The sequence below is a fragment of the Rhipicephalus sanguineus genome, chromosome 5 (assembly GCF_013339695.2).
Source record: "Rhipicephalus sanguineus isolate Rsan-2018 chromosome 5, BIME_Rsan_1.4, whole genome shotgun sequence".
Classification (NCBI taxonomy): Eukaryota; Metazoa; Arthropoda; class Arachnida; order Ixodida; family Ixodidae; genus Rhipicephalus; species Rhipicephalus sanguineus.
This window is the reverse complement of record NC_051180.1, coordinates 110263554-110278075: the sequence shown is the minus strand read 5'-3', so window position 1 is coordinate 110278075 and position 14522 is coordinate 110263554. Positions and strand designations below refer to the sequence as shown.

General features: G+C 43.4%; 1 protein-coding gene across 3 annotated transcripts in view; it reads left to right on the top strand.

Moving 5' to 3' along the window:
- Positions 1-14522, top strand: part of LOC119394131 (PTB domain-containing engulfment adapter protein 1) — a 137760-nt gene that overhangs the window by 6438 nt on the left and 116800 nt on the right. For all 3 annotated transcript variants that reach the window (XR_007416072.1, XM_049415650.1, XM_037661386.2), the window contains 8 exons: positions 1157-1221; positions 1843-1914; positions 2001-2099; positions 3065-3202; positions 4118-4234; positions 5904-6023; positions 9763-9867; positions 11566-11716. Coding sequence is in view for 2 of the 3 variants with exons in the window: in XM_049415650.1 (XP_049271607.1) it covers positions 1157-1221; positions 1843-1914; positions 2001-2099; positions 3065-3202; positions 4118-4234; positions 5904-6023; positions 9763-9867; positions 11566-11716 (867 nt within the window). In the remaining variant the exon portion in view is untranslated. The remainder of the gene's footprint in view (positions 1-1156; positions 1222-1842; positions 1915-2000; positions 2100-3064; positions 3203-4117; positions 4235-5903; positions 6024-9762; positions 9868-11565; positions 11717-14522) is intronic.

Sequence of the window (14522 nt, the reverse complement as noted above, 5' to 3'; positions counted from 1 at the left end):
TCTACCAATTGAGCTACGGCACGATCATTCTCCCATCCACATTATGGGGGATTTCTAGGAGTATTTGCCGAAGGTTGTAGGTTTCATCCCTACTGGCAGCAAAGTTTTTTCTTATATCTGTCCACTTTATATGCTTTCCATTTACATCATAATTACTGCACTACAGTTAGACTACAAATGATATCCCCTATACTTTCCGTGGCTTCATTGTCTCTTGGTTTCATTAGGCTGTGCCTGACAAAGAAACGAGCCCTTGATCCATTTCTCCTTTCGTTCATATATAGGAGCAGTGCAATTTATGTGCATCTGATTAACAAAAGGCGGGAGCCTTATCATGCAAGAACGTCACACATCGCGCTAAAATTTGAGGCTGTTGTTTCTAAAAAATATTTCTTTATATATTGCACATTTCAGCTTCTCAGCAAGCATACAGATTATGAGAAAGAAGTATCACTTTGGATGTGTACGCTCTGTGGCTGTGTTTGCAATGATTCGTTGTACTATCCTATCCTATTTTTTATGAAAAGTGACCAGTCAGAGTAGTAACGATACTTAGGTGGCATTCAAAGCAGTAGCAGAATGTAAAAGGAAATGGGACATTAAAATGTAAGGCTCCTGACAGTTGGCACTGAATTGTTTTCAAAGAGCCGTGTATGCATGCTGGCCTCAAAAGCAGGCAAGAGGATGCCCTTTCCACAGGCCTCTTGCTTGTTAATTGAGGCCGTGGTAGCTTCCATGTTGATAATGCAATTGTATGCATGCCTATGTGAATTATGCGCTAAGTAATAACCAGTGATTTGTTTAACTATAGACAGCGATCTCTGAAAATGCATGAAAGTGCTACAGTTCGGGGTGTTGTAGAATTTTTCATGTTAGACAGGCTTTCTTCAGAGCTAACATAAGCGCTAATCTTAGGAGCATTGTACACAATCGTTTGTCTTAATAATGTAGTGTTGCTTCTAACAGCACTCCTCTACTGATGGCTAAGAATTTGATGGTTGGCAGCTGATGAAGTTATGGCCATGTTTTAGTTTTATTCATGCTTCGCTCTGATATTAGCCATCATGCATCCTTCAGAGATGTTTCGTCTATAAATGCTGGTGATGCGACGGGGCATTAGTTTTTATGGAAGTCTTCGTTGTGCCGTCTATTGTAGGTGGCCGTAGATGGATCCATCCAGCAGATGCTCTCCAGAAAGGACATGTTGCGTATCTGGTCAAGGTACGTTGACAGCTTGTCATACAAAACATTGATTTCGTTACATTTCATTAGAGAAAAACGTAAAAATTCTTTTATACTACATTGTGTGTACACTTAGAATTACGGTATTGATGGGCAAAGCTACTCTGAAGCCCTGTGTTATGGTATATCTCATAGCTCCCTCGCTCATTTTTGATGCTAGAGTGCATCAATCATTATTTACTGCAACCCATTAAATTCGTTGTAGTGAATCACTGCTGTGATTTACATGTTTTTGTTTTGAATGCAGTCAAACTGCACTGATGCAAAATCCTAGAAACGATAATGTTATGCTTGAATTATCATGAGTTTAGTCTTCATAAAATGTGGTTCTAGAGATAAGTATCGAAACACATTGCTCGGCACCATCTCATCAGACAAGTGCAATAATGAAGTCTACACACATTTTGAACGCACATGTCTGTGCCCGTGTTTGTTTACTGCAGCATTTAATCTTGTGCATTATATTGACTATAACAGTGCTGCGGTGCATTTTTCATAACCGTTTGCATTCACGTCGGCATCGTGTTTACACAGAGCTTGTACGTTTTGTCTTCGACACAGAGAAGTGTGTCTTGAACATTGCCTCACTTCATTCTGCAGTTTCTCGGCTTCACTGAAGTGGAACAGTCCAAAGGCATTGAAGTTGTTCGAGAAGGAATACGCAAGCTTAAGGTATGCACATTTCACATACAATGCAGATTGCAGTGTGATGAAGTGTGTTGATGCCATGGCCTTGACAAAGCGACTCTCACTGGCAGTTTAATCAGCAGTTGAAGAGGTCTGAAGGCGGCAAGGTACCGAAAGTGGAGCTGACGATTTCAGTCGATGGTGTTGCCGTGCAAGATCCCAAAACAAAGGTTTGTCTGTGTCTGTATTTCTTAGCGCACTGGTTGTGCTCTTGCTTGACCTCCTGCTCAACCATGAAACAGTTTTCAGTTTGTTGCACTTATGTTTGTACTGTAGCAATTCTGGTGAGCAATATGGCTTAATAGTGGGGCATATTTAGGAATACGTTGCCATGTTCGGTCGTGGAACATAAACCAGCTGTCAGAATTCGCATTAATACTAATATGCTTTGCTCAGATATAACTTCTAGGTTACGATATTTATAGTTATTTTGGTATTGTAATCTACCTCAATGCCAGTGTTGTTGAACTTTGGTAGTAAAGTAGCGTATGTGCAGCAATAAATGCAGTATTAGAACACCTTTGTTAGTTGTCCTTCTGGAGGCTTGAAGCTCTTATGGTGTCATTTATTGCGTTGTGCTCGAAAACAAAATGCTGCAACTGGCACAGATTAGAATTTTCACTCATTATTAGGTGAACAATTGCTCAGAGACATGAGCTGTGCTGAAAACAATAGCAGTAGGCACAGTCGAAGGTTGTCTAAATCCGAGCAGATGTCATTTGCCTATATGTGGGTGCATCTCTGTGCATGTTGCTGCAATGTTTGTTAGTCACATTATGTGATGAATGCTGCTACTTGGTGCAGTCAACTCTGATCAAATTACATTGTTTTCCTGGAAGTTGTGAAGTGTAGAATCAGCAGAAGCAAAGAATGAATAAGTTTCAATCAAAATGGGTAACTGGCAAAATGCTGAGTATTTCCTGCAGGAATTATTGGACCAGGAATGGGTAATGCAATTTCTGACTGTTCAGTCCATACTTCAGCAGTAAATGTTGAAAGACTAGTGAGGTATTTTCCTCTTGTAGAATAACCTGTGTGGAAACTTTATTGTGCACGATGCCTTGCAGTAGCATGTTGGTGCTGCCGTGTGCAGTTTGTACTTTGTGTGTTGAGCTGGTTGCCGTTTTGGTTGCAGAGGATATTTCACCAGCACCCGCTGCATCGTATCTCCTACTGTGCGGATGACAAAACCGACAAGAAGTCATTCAGCTTCATTGCCAAGGAGTCGGATGGCGAACGGCACTCGTGCTTCGTGTTCTCCAGCGAAAAGTTGGTGCGTAGTACTTCATTTATAGCCGTTGCAAAATCTGTTCTTACTATTACAGGAGCACATAAGAGTGTTGCCCTTGCTCATCTATGCCATGGTTTACCTCGTGTGCTACATCAGCACTCCTTGCTTTTTGCTGCGCTACTATCCGTTATTTTTAGGATAAACTCAACGTATTATTCATGAGCACGTCAGGAAAGCCAACTTGAAGACCCACCGGGCAAAATGTGCAAGCAGTTGATAATAAACTTAAGCCTAATGGAACAGTCTTAATGGAATGTTATGATGTGGCCGCAGCTTACATTTTCCAAGAAACGCTTGCAAACCTTGCACGTCTTTCTATAGCTTGGTTACAGGTCGAAGGAATAAAGCGGGAAAAATAACTTACGGTCGTACTTCTTGGTACACATCTGTCCTTGCATTTGTTTTCTCCCATGGTGGCTGCATTTCAGTCGGGGCAAAATGTAAAGAACACCAGGTGGTCGAAATTTATCCGGAGTTTTCCACTAATGCGTGCCTCGTAATCATGTCGTGGTTTTTGCACATAAAATCCAAGCAATTATTATTAGTTGTTCCCTTAACACCACCTTTATCCTTGTGACACCACTGCATCAACATGTCTGTGCATTCACGTGATCTGCTGCTTGAATTTCAGCCTAGATTGGGAGAGGTGCGACATATAAGCACAAGGATTGCATGAAATTTTTGCAAAGGTAATGAAAAATTGTCTGCAATGAATTTAAATTTTTGTATAGTATTATACAATCGCTTCTCGAAAGCGTTGACTCTAATGTATTCTGATGTATAGGATCTGCATAATATTTTGAGTGGTGCACTATTTTCTATATGTGTAGGGCTTCCTTTCAAGTTATAATGTAATAAGAGCTTCAAATGTCATTATTGTTGTGTTATTTCCTGCAGGCTGAAGAAATCACGCTGACCATAGGACAGGCATTTGACTTGGCTTACAGGAAGTTCCTTGAAACTTCAGGCAGAGACCTTGAGATGAGGAAACAGTTCATGATTCTTCAAAAAAGGGTGAGGATTTGTTCCCTTTTTAAAATTTTTCTTAGTTCTAGTGATTACTGTAATTGTGAATCAAAGGGACACTAAAGGCAAATATTAAGTCGACGTTGGTTGTTGAAATAGCGGTCCAGAAACCTCGTAGTGCTACTTTTATGCCAAGGAAGTGCTTATTTTGAAATAAAATCACGTTTTAGTGGTCCGCATCGCGTTAGCGCACTTGAAATCACCCACCTGAAAGGGGTATTTCGCACGTCACTGTTGCCGTGCCCAACATTGCCCGGCTTTACTGCGCGGCGGCGTGCACTGGTGGCGTGCATCATTCGGGCATCCGGCAACATCACGTGCATGCGGTATTTTGTCGAACTTTCTATCAGAGCGACTTTCACGAGCGTGCAAAACACACACGGCAGTACGCGATACCGAAACTCCCACTGAGACGTGACCGTGTGAGCGAAGTAGGGCGCTGGGCGAAGCGCAGTTCGGCGAAAACGGAACTTTTGAACCACACACACCGCACAGCATGGCAACGTCAAAGAGGTTCTTTTTTTCACGAATCAAACGGAAACGAACAATCAGCATTTTAATACGTCTCTTAATGCACGGAAGGTTCTTTTTTTATTGCAGCTAGTTTGATTACGAGTGATTCATTGTGTTCAGACTCTCCCACTTCATCGGGATCACTTCCAAAATGTCCCACTCGTGGCGCTCATCGTGTGATACATTTAGCTTAATTTCTCGGTAAGTAGGGCATTGCTGTTGATAATACTGCCGTTTTAGACGTGGTCATACCTTGAGCTTTCACTCTGACATAAATTGTTATTTGCCTTTAGTGTCCCTTTAAAAGAGATGCAAGTGCATCCGCTTCAAATCGGCACCTCCGAGCCCATATCCACAGAATGACTCCTTTCTGTTGCTTGCTTTCCCCTATTTAGCGAACTCTTTTTTTTTTTTTCTGCACTGCCACTACATTGTGAGCAATGAAAAGTGCCCACATGCAGCTTTGCTCTCTAGTTTTAAAGAGCCTGTACCATTTCAAAGACTCTCGCCTGCATTGTCAGGCCATCCAGTACTAGTGGGGTGACATGCAGTGGGGTTGTTGGCATCCTCACCCTCTCTCATGTCCAATGCAGGACAAAGGCCTCTCCCAATGATTTGCCATTAACCCTGTCCTGCATGTGTTGATTTCATTTTATGCCTGCGAACTTCTCTAACTTCATCACTCCAACTAAATACGTCATCCCCAGCTGCGTTTCTCATCTCTCCGTATCCATTCCTTTGCTTTTACTGACCACTGTTAATCGAAACATGTTACTTACCAAGTTCCAGGTACTCGCTGCGATGCGTAGTTTGTGTAAAAAGTCAGCTAAACTGTAGTTGCCAAAAAAGAAAAAAAACCCGAAGTGGTGCCATTGAGTTGTGTGCCACGGCATTCAAATCGACGAATCTTGGGCATCACTTAAATATTTGTTCTGTTACATCATCGGGACTGCTAGATCATGTGAAGGTGTACATTGCAGTAAAGTCTCTGGGAGCGTCTATTGACTAGGAGTTAGTAGTCTCTTTTTCGTGTATCGTAAATCAATGCCGAAGGCACCACTCATCGTGACTCGAAGTACAATTGCTGCATTTGTTAGCATATTTGTTTCTTAATGTGACATTGCTTTGTGTGTTTTGTTTGAAGGTACAAGACCTGGAAGAAGAAAACAGTCGACTGCGCAAGTTTCTTCGGGACGGCGATTATGCGCATGGGGACGGTGTAACCTCCCATACAGAAACAACCAACCACAAGCCAAAGGCTAAGGTTCGGCTTTTCACTTTTGGCCCGATTGCTTTAGCACAAAGTTGGTAGGTGGATATGTTTGTAAAGTGCATGAAAAATTTAGCTGTCTTTGTTTAAATTTGGGTAAAACTAGTAGCATAAGAAAGTTTCAGTTTTGATACCATTGTGTACCGTATTTAGCCACATAATTTGCGCCCTCGCATAATTTGCACACCCCTAATATTTAGCCAGCTTTACTATTAAAGAAATATTTACTCTCATATTTTGCACTTCCCGTCCCGACCGAGCCAGCTCGCCGGTGCGCGTGCACGAAGGGACTTTGGATGGCCGCGCCCCTTGCCGAGCGCAAGACGGGCTACGAGCCCGAAGTCCCTTCTTCTGATTAATAATAATAATAATACTTTATTCTGGCATGTGTACAAGACAGTTACTTGCCACCGAGATGAGACGAGATTACTTTGTTCTATTCTCCGGAAACCCCTGAACTGCGGTCCCTAGAATATCATATTCTACGGACCATACCCAAACACCGAAAGCTGTTCACGGGTTGTCGGAACTGCTCGAGCATTCTCTCTCGGTGAGAATGCATGCACGCGACACAGCACGGACTATTTTCTGAATCAGAGGCGTGCGAGGGCCAATCACGCCAACTTTTCCCCTCACTGCCCATCGTTCTCGGCGTCCGCACCATGTCTACGGGGCAGCGCAGCCTCAGTTGATTTCGGAAGTTTAGGCGCTTAGGTTTCGCCATCAGCCAGTCGTGTTTTCACTGTTCTCTTGCGCTGGTCTACAATAACTATACGGCAAAATTCAAGCTCACTGCCGAAAAAAACTGGAACCGTGCCGCCAGCAAGCACTTCAGTGTGAATGAGTCATGCTCGGTACTGGAGTAGGCAGCAGAGTTCACTTGCTAATACAAGACCGGCAAGGAGAGCGTTCCGAGGACCGCAGCAAGGAAAGTTTCCTGCCATTGAAGAATACCTTTTCAAATATTTGCAAGAGCTTAGGTCCACCGGTATCGCCGTGCCGCGGGGACCTAATTTATTGTCGAGAAGGGCTTCAAGAAGACGGGGCCATACGGGGCTGTTGAACACGCTCGACGGAACAGAGGACGATGCACTTTGGGGGGACAGCAGCCGCGGCAATGATTCCCAGTCGGACGTTTTGACCAGTGATTCTGACTAGACCGTGCATTACCGGATGTGGACGGTTAAAGTACATGCTAATTAATTTAAATGAACAAGTACCCTTCGTGTGTGCTATAATTTTTCTTTTTTAACTCTGCTCCGGGACCTGATGCTATTTCTAATCACGTATTGAAGAGGTGTGCAAGAGCTCTAGCGCCCTTTTTAGCTGTCTTATTTTCAAAGTCGCTTGAAGATCAGAAACTGCCATCTGAATGGAAGCTAGCAAATGTTGTGCCGATACCAAAGTCTGGAAACAAAAATAATGTTGCCAACTACAGGCCAATTTCATTGACCAGCGTATGCTGTAAAACTCTTGAACACGTTATATATAGCGGTATTATAAAGCACTTGGAAACGAATAATTTTTTCTGTACAGTTCAGCATGGTTTTAGGTCTGGTCTGTCATGTGTTACACAACTGTGCGAATTTTCTCATGATGTTTTCAGTTCATATGATAAAGGTCATCAAGTCGATTCGGTATTTTTAGACTTTCAGAAAGCGTTTGACACCGTTCCGCATGCTCTTTTATTACATAAACTATCTTTTTTAGGTCTGCCTGCATCTGTTCTTGGTTGGTTGAGGGATTATTTATCTTCTAGAAAACAGTCCGTCCGAGTAAATGGTTCGTCTTCTTCATACGTCAGCGTAACTTCCGGGATGCCACAGGGTTCGGTGTTGGGTCCTTTGCTCTTTCTGGTCTATATTAATGATTTATCAGAGACGCTAACATCGAACGTGAGGCTGTACGCAGATGATTGTGTTATTTATACATCAATACACAGTATGGACGATATTTGTGCTTTACAACGTGATCTTGACACTGTGGTGAGGTGGTGTGAGAAATGGAAGATGTGTTTGAATGTAAAAAAGTGTTGTTTTCTTAGTTTTACCAGAAAACGCAAACCTTTTCACTCATCCTACAGCTTGTCAGGAGCACAACTGGACCGTGTTGAACATTTTAAATACCTTGGTGTATACTTTTCTGCCGATTTATCTTGGAATAAGCATATAGGTTACGTAACTGGCAAAGCCAACGGTGTGTTAAACTTTATTAAACGCAATTTCAAGTCTGCCCCAAAAAATCTGAAAGAAGCTTTGTATGTTACAAATGTCCGACCTATCCTTGAATATGCCTGTCCAGTATGGGATCCTCATGGTCAAACTCTAATCTATAAACTTGAACGCATACAAAACCGCGCTGCACGCTTTGTCAGCGACAATTATAACTTTAACTCCAGTGTTACCTGTATTAAAAGCAACTTAGGATGGAAACTTCTTGAGCAGCGCAGAAAATTCTTGCGATTAAAGTTTTTCCATTCGATCTTTTGTAATGAAATTCGCATCAACAAGAGTTTATACATGATGAGACCATACTACATGTCGCATAAAAATGATCATTAAAAAAAAATCCGCGAGATCAGCTGTCGTACCGGTGTCTTCGCTAACTTTTTTTCCTTTCACTACTCGTGAATGGAATAAGTTGGATGCGTGTGTTGTTGATGTTCCAGCCGATGCTTTTTGTTCATCACTACAAGATGTGTGCTTTTCGTGAATACGCAGGCATTTCTGCGCAAATGTGTGCCATTTTTTACTGTAAAACTGTGTTTTTCCTTTCTAACCCCCCTACAATAATGCCCACTTGGGCGATGTAGGTTTCACTAATAAATAAATAAATAAATAAATATACCGCGCGCGTTAGGACTATATATTGCGCATTATTTCGGACGTGTTTGTGAAATCTCCGTATAATTCGCACACCCGCTCTTCGGAGCTTCAAATTCGCAAAAGAAAAAGTATGGTACGCAAATTATGCAAGTAAATATGGTAAATTATTTTCTTTGTCTATTGTAGCTGCTGATTGGGTGTGGTGTTCTCGTTGCTCGTTTGGCATTCATTCTTTCGCATCGCATGCTTACAGTGCTTAGCGCTATGCGTGCAGCAATAATTGTACCAATTTGCCAGTGTGTGGCCAAACTTGGAAATTATAGCTAGTCTGATGCCATTAAATAATGCATATGAACCTGCCGCGGTGTTCTAGTGGTTACGGTGCTCGTGTGCTGGCGCAAAGGTCGCGGGTTCGTGTCCCAGGCGGCCACATTTCAATGGAGGCAAAATGCTTGAGGCCCGTGTACTTAGATTTAGGCGCACGTTAAAGAATTTCAGGTGGCCAAAATTTCCGGAGCCCTCCACTACGGTGGTCCCTCATCATCGTGTCATAATTTGGGGGTGTTAAACCCCAACAATTACTGTTGGTTGGTTGGTTGGTTGGTTAGTTGGGGTTTAATGGTGCAAAAGCAGCTCAGGCTATGCTGCGCCAGCACAATTACTGTTATATGAATACTGTAATGCATATGCTTGCTAGGACCATAGGACTCATCCAAATGTTCTGACTTTTGGAATTAACGAGGGTCAAACTGAGATTTTAATGTGCTTCGCTGATAGGCTGTAGTTGAGTTGCGGGCAGGTCAGCTCTTGCACTTAGTATACACCAGCAATACTTTTCATGCCCCCAAAATTCCACTTGCCAACTTTCATTGGCATGACTCTCACAACTAACTTGGCTGCAACCACAGGTTCGAGCAATCTCTACAAATGGTACCAGCAAACCCAGCTCAAGTAACGTGGTCCCAGAGCCTTTGCCACCTCCTGTGCCTCCCCGTGGTGCTGACCTCGGCCAGGTGAGGCAGATTTATATTTCTGTGCCAACAACAGCTGTGTACAACCAATATTCATGTAGTCTTTCAGGTAATGTTTAGTAAATCTTTATACGAGAACTTTTTGGGTGATGCCAGCTTTTGCTTTTGTGTTAAAAAAAATTTATAGACTGTATGTTGCACCATGCACCACAGTGACTTCGTGAAATTGTAGCTACACTGCCAAGCGCAAGGCATTGTGCGATCCCTAAGTTCAGGGGTCTTAATCTCACCTCACCTAGCGGGCCGCAGTCACGAAATTTAGTCTCCCAAAGGGCTGGAATAGTGAAGAAGGTAAATGCAGAAGGGTGTGGGGGAGGGGGGGGGGGGAGGAGCTTGAACATAATGCCAAAGAAGGCCTTTCTCATATCTCGTTCATATATGGGTTATTTCTGTAGGGGCTTTGGTGTTGAGTATCAAGAAGCATATCAATGCTGACCTCCAGTGACTGAAATGAGGCAGCCGATTCTGAAATAGTTTTTCTTTCCACGGTTATGTTTTAACACATGGTAACAGGATGGGGTGGCTCACGAGGGAAATGCTTGAGACCAGTCACGTCTGTGTAGTTCATGAACATATTTATTAAGAAAAGAAAAATGGGACGAAAAAGGTCATGTGCGGCCAGAGGGCCACAAGCGAAAGGTACGCGGGCCGCTTGTTTGAGACCCTTGCCTAAAGGAATGCTGAAAAAAAAAAATGTTGCTGCCAAGATTTCTAGCCTTAGTGAAAGCCTGGGTGCTGAAATTGGTTGATGCAGCCTTATCTTCCGGCAGAAATTAGCTTAAAAATGATGAATTTAATGTTTTTCACAAAATATCGCACCCAGAATACTGTTTCTAGCAGCCGGTTTGCGGGCTAGAAGTGATGTTGCTTTTGCCGGAAACTGGCATGCAAAATGTTTCCGGCTGCTGACACACATATGACGCTTATACAGTCGTATGGCTACAGCCAGTGGCAGCACATAAGGTCGTTACGTCACGCCGCTGCTGCTTCCACTGCCAGCCCACATCGTGTTATGTACAGTACGGTCCACTGTTAAAGGGAACACTCCAATGAGCACCTTTCTTTTTGCTGGCCCTCTAACAGCAAGTGGACAGGGAAACATTGTTCATGCACTGCACGAGTCTGTCAAAAAGAGGCAGAACTGTCAACCAGTAGTAGTCTTATGCAAATCTAAGCCACTATGTTTTTACAAGAGGCCGAAATCCAAACATGCCCTGCATGCAAGTGTTCCCTTTAACAGTGGACCAGTCTGTACATAAGCGCATGGCACCGCACGCTCTGGCAGGCAGCCATTGCATACTCTCAATCTTCCAAAAATACCGCCATCGGCTTAAAAATACATGAACACTGTCTGTCAGAACAGTCATATCTTCAGAGTCAAATGTCGATGCTTCCCTCACCTTTTTATATTTTTGCTCAGTATCCCTTGAACTGTTGTATTTTGGTAAGAGTTAAAGAGGAGCACATTCCTATGTACTTCAGTTAAGCGGCTTGTTAAGCAACGTTGGTAGTCAGAATTACTCGGAGACCATCTACTATTGGCTCTTGCAACCTGCTATACAGCTGTGAGATGTGAAACCTCTCAACCGCTGTCGGTTATTTCTGTAATTGGCACCTTCACTGCCATGGGCATCCAGGAGTGTGCTGTACATTTCCTTTCTTGCTTTGGCTTTGATGCAGCCTTCACAAGACCTCCTTGGCCTGACAGTGCCAACTGTTGGCACGCGTCTAGAAAATTTGTCCATGGATGACCTGGAAGATTTCAATCCAAGAGCAGAGACTGAGCCAGTACAAGCCAAAACTAATGGGTGTTCAGAAGTATCCACCAACGGTGAGTTAGCTCATAGCTAGGCTTGAATACAAGACCTTGACGCTTTGCGGTGGTGTCGTGTTTTGAATGTGTTCGTGCATCTTTCACTTCCAAATAAAAGAAGACAGCTCGGAAGACTGAGTAAGTAAAGACACATGTAAGCTTCGCAAAATTGTCACTTTGAAGACTTTGCACTTCACGTGGTGCATAGTGCTTGAACAGCTTTAGTGCTTTGTACTGCTGCATGGTCCGTGGAGTGTTACGGTGTTCGTGGAGTGCTTTAAGAGGCAACTGTACTAGTGCTCCTGATATTGCTTTCTGTGTGAGAACGTCATGTTACACAGAACATCTAAGCTTGGTCAGCATTTCTTGCAGCTTCAGAAACCCCATTACAGTTCTGGCTGTTAAGACATGGGCTATGGCTGTGTGGCAAGCAAACATTGCAGGAGAGGTTTTTTTTAATGGTACACTCAACAAAATAGCTTTTTTGATGCATTAACACAGCAAACACAAGCCAGTGATGCAGCCTACTGCAGTCGCACAGCTCACTAGTCAAAATGTACATGAAACGCATACCATTTGACCAGCCTTCGCACTTGTGACAACAGCAGTGAATTGTAACACTTTTTTTTTTCTTTCTTGTTGCTTGCTTCTCTTGCTTTTAGTTTGAAACAGCAAAAGATGGCACTGCAGCCATGTAAAGCTTCAATCTCTGACAGCAGCATTGTATTGATGAGAAGGTGTGAAATCTGCAGTGCGGTGTCTCATCTTGAAGGCAACTTCACCACCCCTTTTTTGTCGACAGCAGAGTTGGAAAAGTGTAATTTTCTGAACTTATATTACTTCACACTTCTGATTACTCTCTGATGTGATCAAAGAACACCTAGGAATTGCAGGGGGTAAAAAAAAAAGAGAACTGACCAAATTGACCATTCTTTCTCAAAGAATGGTCAATTACTGAAAGTAATCAGAGGTGGTCCTTTGGCCTTCTAGTTTGTGGCTCCAAGGGTTGTTTTTCGGCAATACCTGGTCCCATTTTTGCCGCGAACTCGGGAAAACGGCAGGCCTCGCTGCTATCAGCGCAAAAAAAAAAGAAAAGAAAAAGTCTCGTGCTCAGCTAAAATGCGTGCCTGCAGAAAAGGCATGCTTCACTGCATCACAGTGGTGACACGCGGGCAGCATGTCACCTGCTCCTCGCAGCCTCAGTGCGTCATGATGCGACCATTCGCCCATTCTTTCTGGTAAAATAAAGAATATGATAATGGCCTGTGTGATGGAATCCGCAATGTGTTCTGCCTGGAAAACATGATCATTGAAGTTTTCACTAAGTTTTCGAAGTAGGTGTTACAGGCAAGAACTCCGCCCGCAGTGCAAGTGCGCAAATTGCCGAAGCAACCGCCAATCGGAGGTTCGCGTACATCATGAATTCCGTCAGACCGTCCTTTATTATCTTTTCTTTTCCCAAAAAGAACGGGTAAATCATGACGCGCTGATGTTGCGAGAAGCATGCGACATGCTGCCTGCGTGTCACCGCTGTGTTGCAGTGAGGCACGTCTTCTTTTCCGCAGGCGCACGTTTTTAGGTGACCACGAGACTGCGTTTTCTTTTCTTTTCTTTTTTTTTGCGCTAGCAGCAGCGAGGCTGGGTTGCTTCAACTGTCACTCATTAATATCGCTACACTGCATTGCCCTGTGGCTCCTAAGGGCCGTCGCTTCCGCGGATTTGCGGCGAAATCGGGATCGGAAATTGGCACATGGCGCCCAAAGTTTTCGAATTAACCGGGCTGGTGCTGACCGCTACTTCAAATTATCCACTCAGATTTACATTGCAAAATACGGGACCACAGAAACCCTTCGAATTATGCGGGATTTCGAAATAAGAGTTTGAATTAACGAGGTTTTACTGTACATCTTAATGAAACGAAGAAATTCATTTGTGCATGTTTCAGACTCATACAAATTTAAACCAAAGCAGGTATCAGATAGTGTAATATCTATATAGAATATTTAAAAGTATTGAATATTCATAGTACAGGCCTGGTCTAAGAGATTTAAAATGTGTAATTGACCTGAGGATCAGTGAAATGAACGAGTTACATTCCTCATGTTATCATGGTTGCATTTGTTGGATAAGTTTGAAATGAAAATAATACCTCTAATTGAAGTGGAGTGGCACCTTGTTTTTGGCATTTTCCTAGGGATGTGCAAATATTTAAAAGTTTCGAGTATCGGTCGAATATTACATTCGCAATATTCGTATTCGATTCGAGCACCGCGTATTCGAGAAGTTTCGAATATTCGAAGGGACTTGAATGTTCGATCTTTTTCAAATATTCATTCGTATATATTACTGAAAAGAACTTCCAATTTTGCGCCTTTACGGTAAGTGCATGAATGGTCGACCAGTGATTACTACGACTTCGGCGCGAGTGCGGTAATGCCCACATGTGTAAGCATCGGAAATACACGGGGACGTGACGACGGCTACTGACGAATGCGCCGCGGCACTTCTCCGCAACGAACCCAACAAACCTATCAACGATCATGAACTGCCTGCTCGGCAGTGCGTGTGGCCTAGCGCTGTTGCCGCTGGTGTAAGTGTGCTGCGCACTTTAAGGAACAGGTTACAACCCAGACACGCCATTCGCTGCCGCGCCCTTGTGCGGGTCTGCTTCAATTAAGTGCGTGTCACTTGCAGAAATGAAAGCAGCTCACTGTCGCCGCATTGGCCTGAGAACGTACTCGGCACACTTTTGTTCGGTCCGGTGCTTTCCGAGCGCGGAGAAATCACCCTGTGCACGGACAAACGCACACATACATTACAGCGA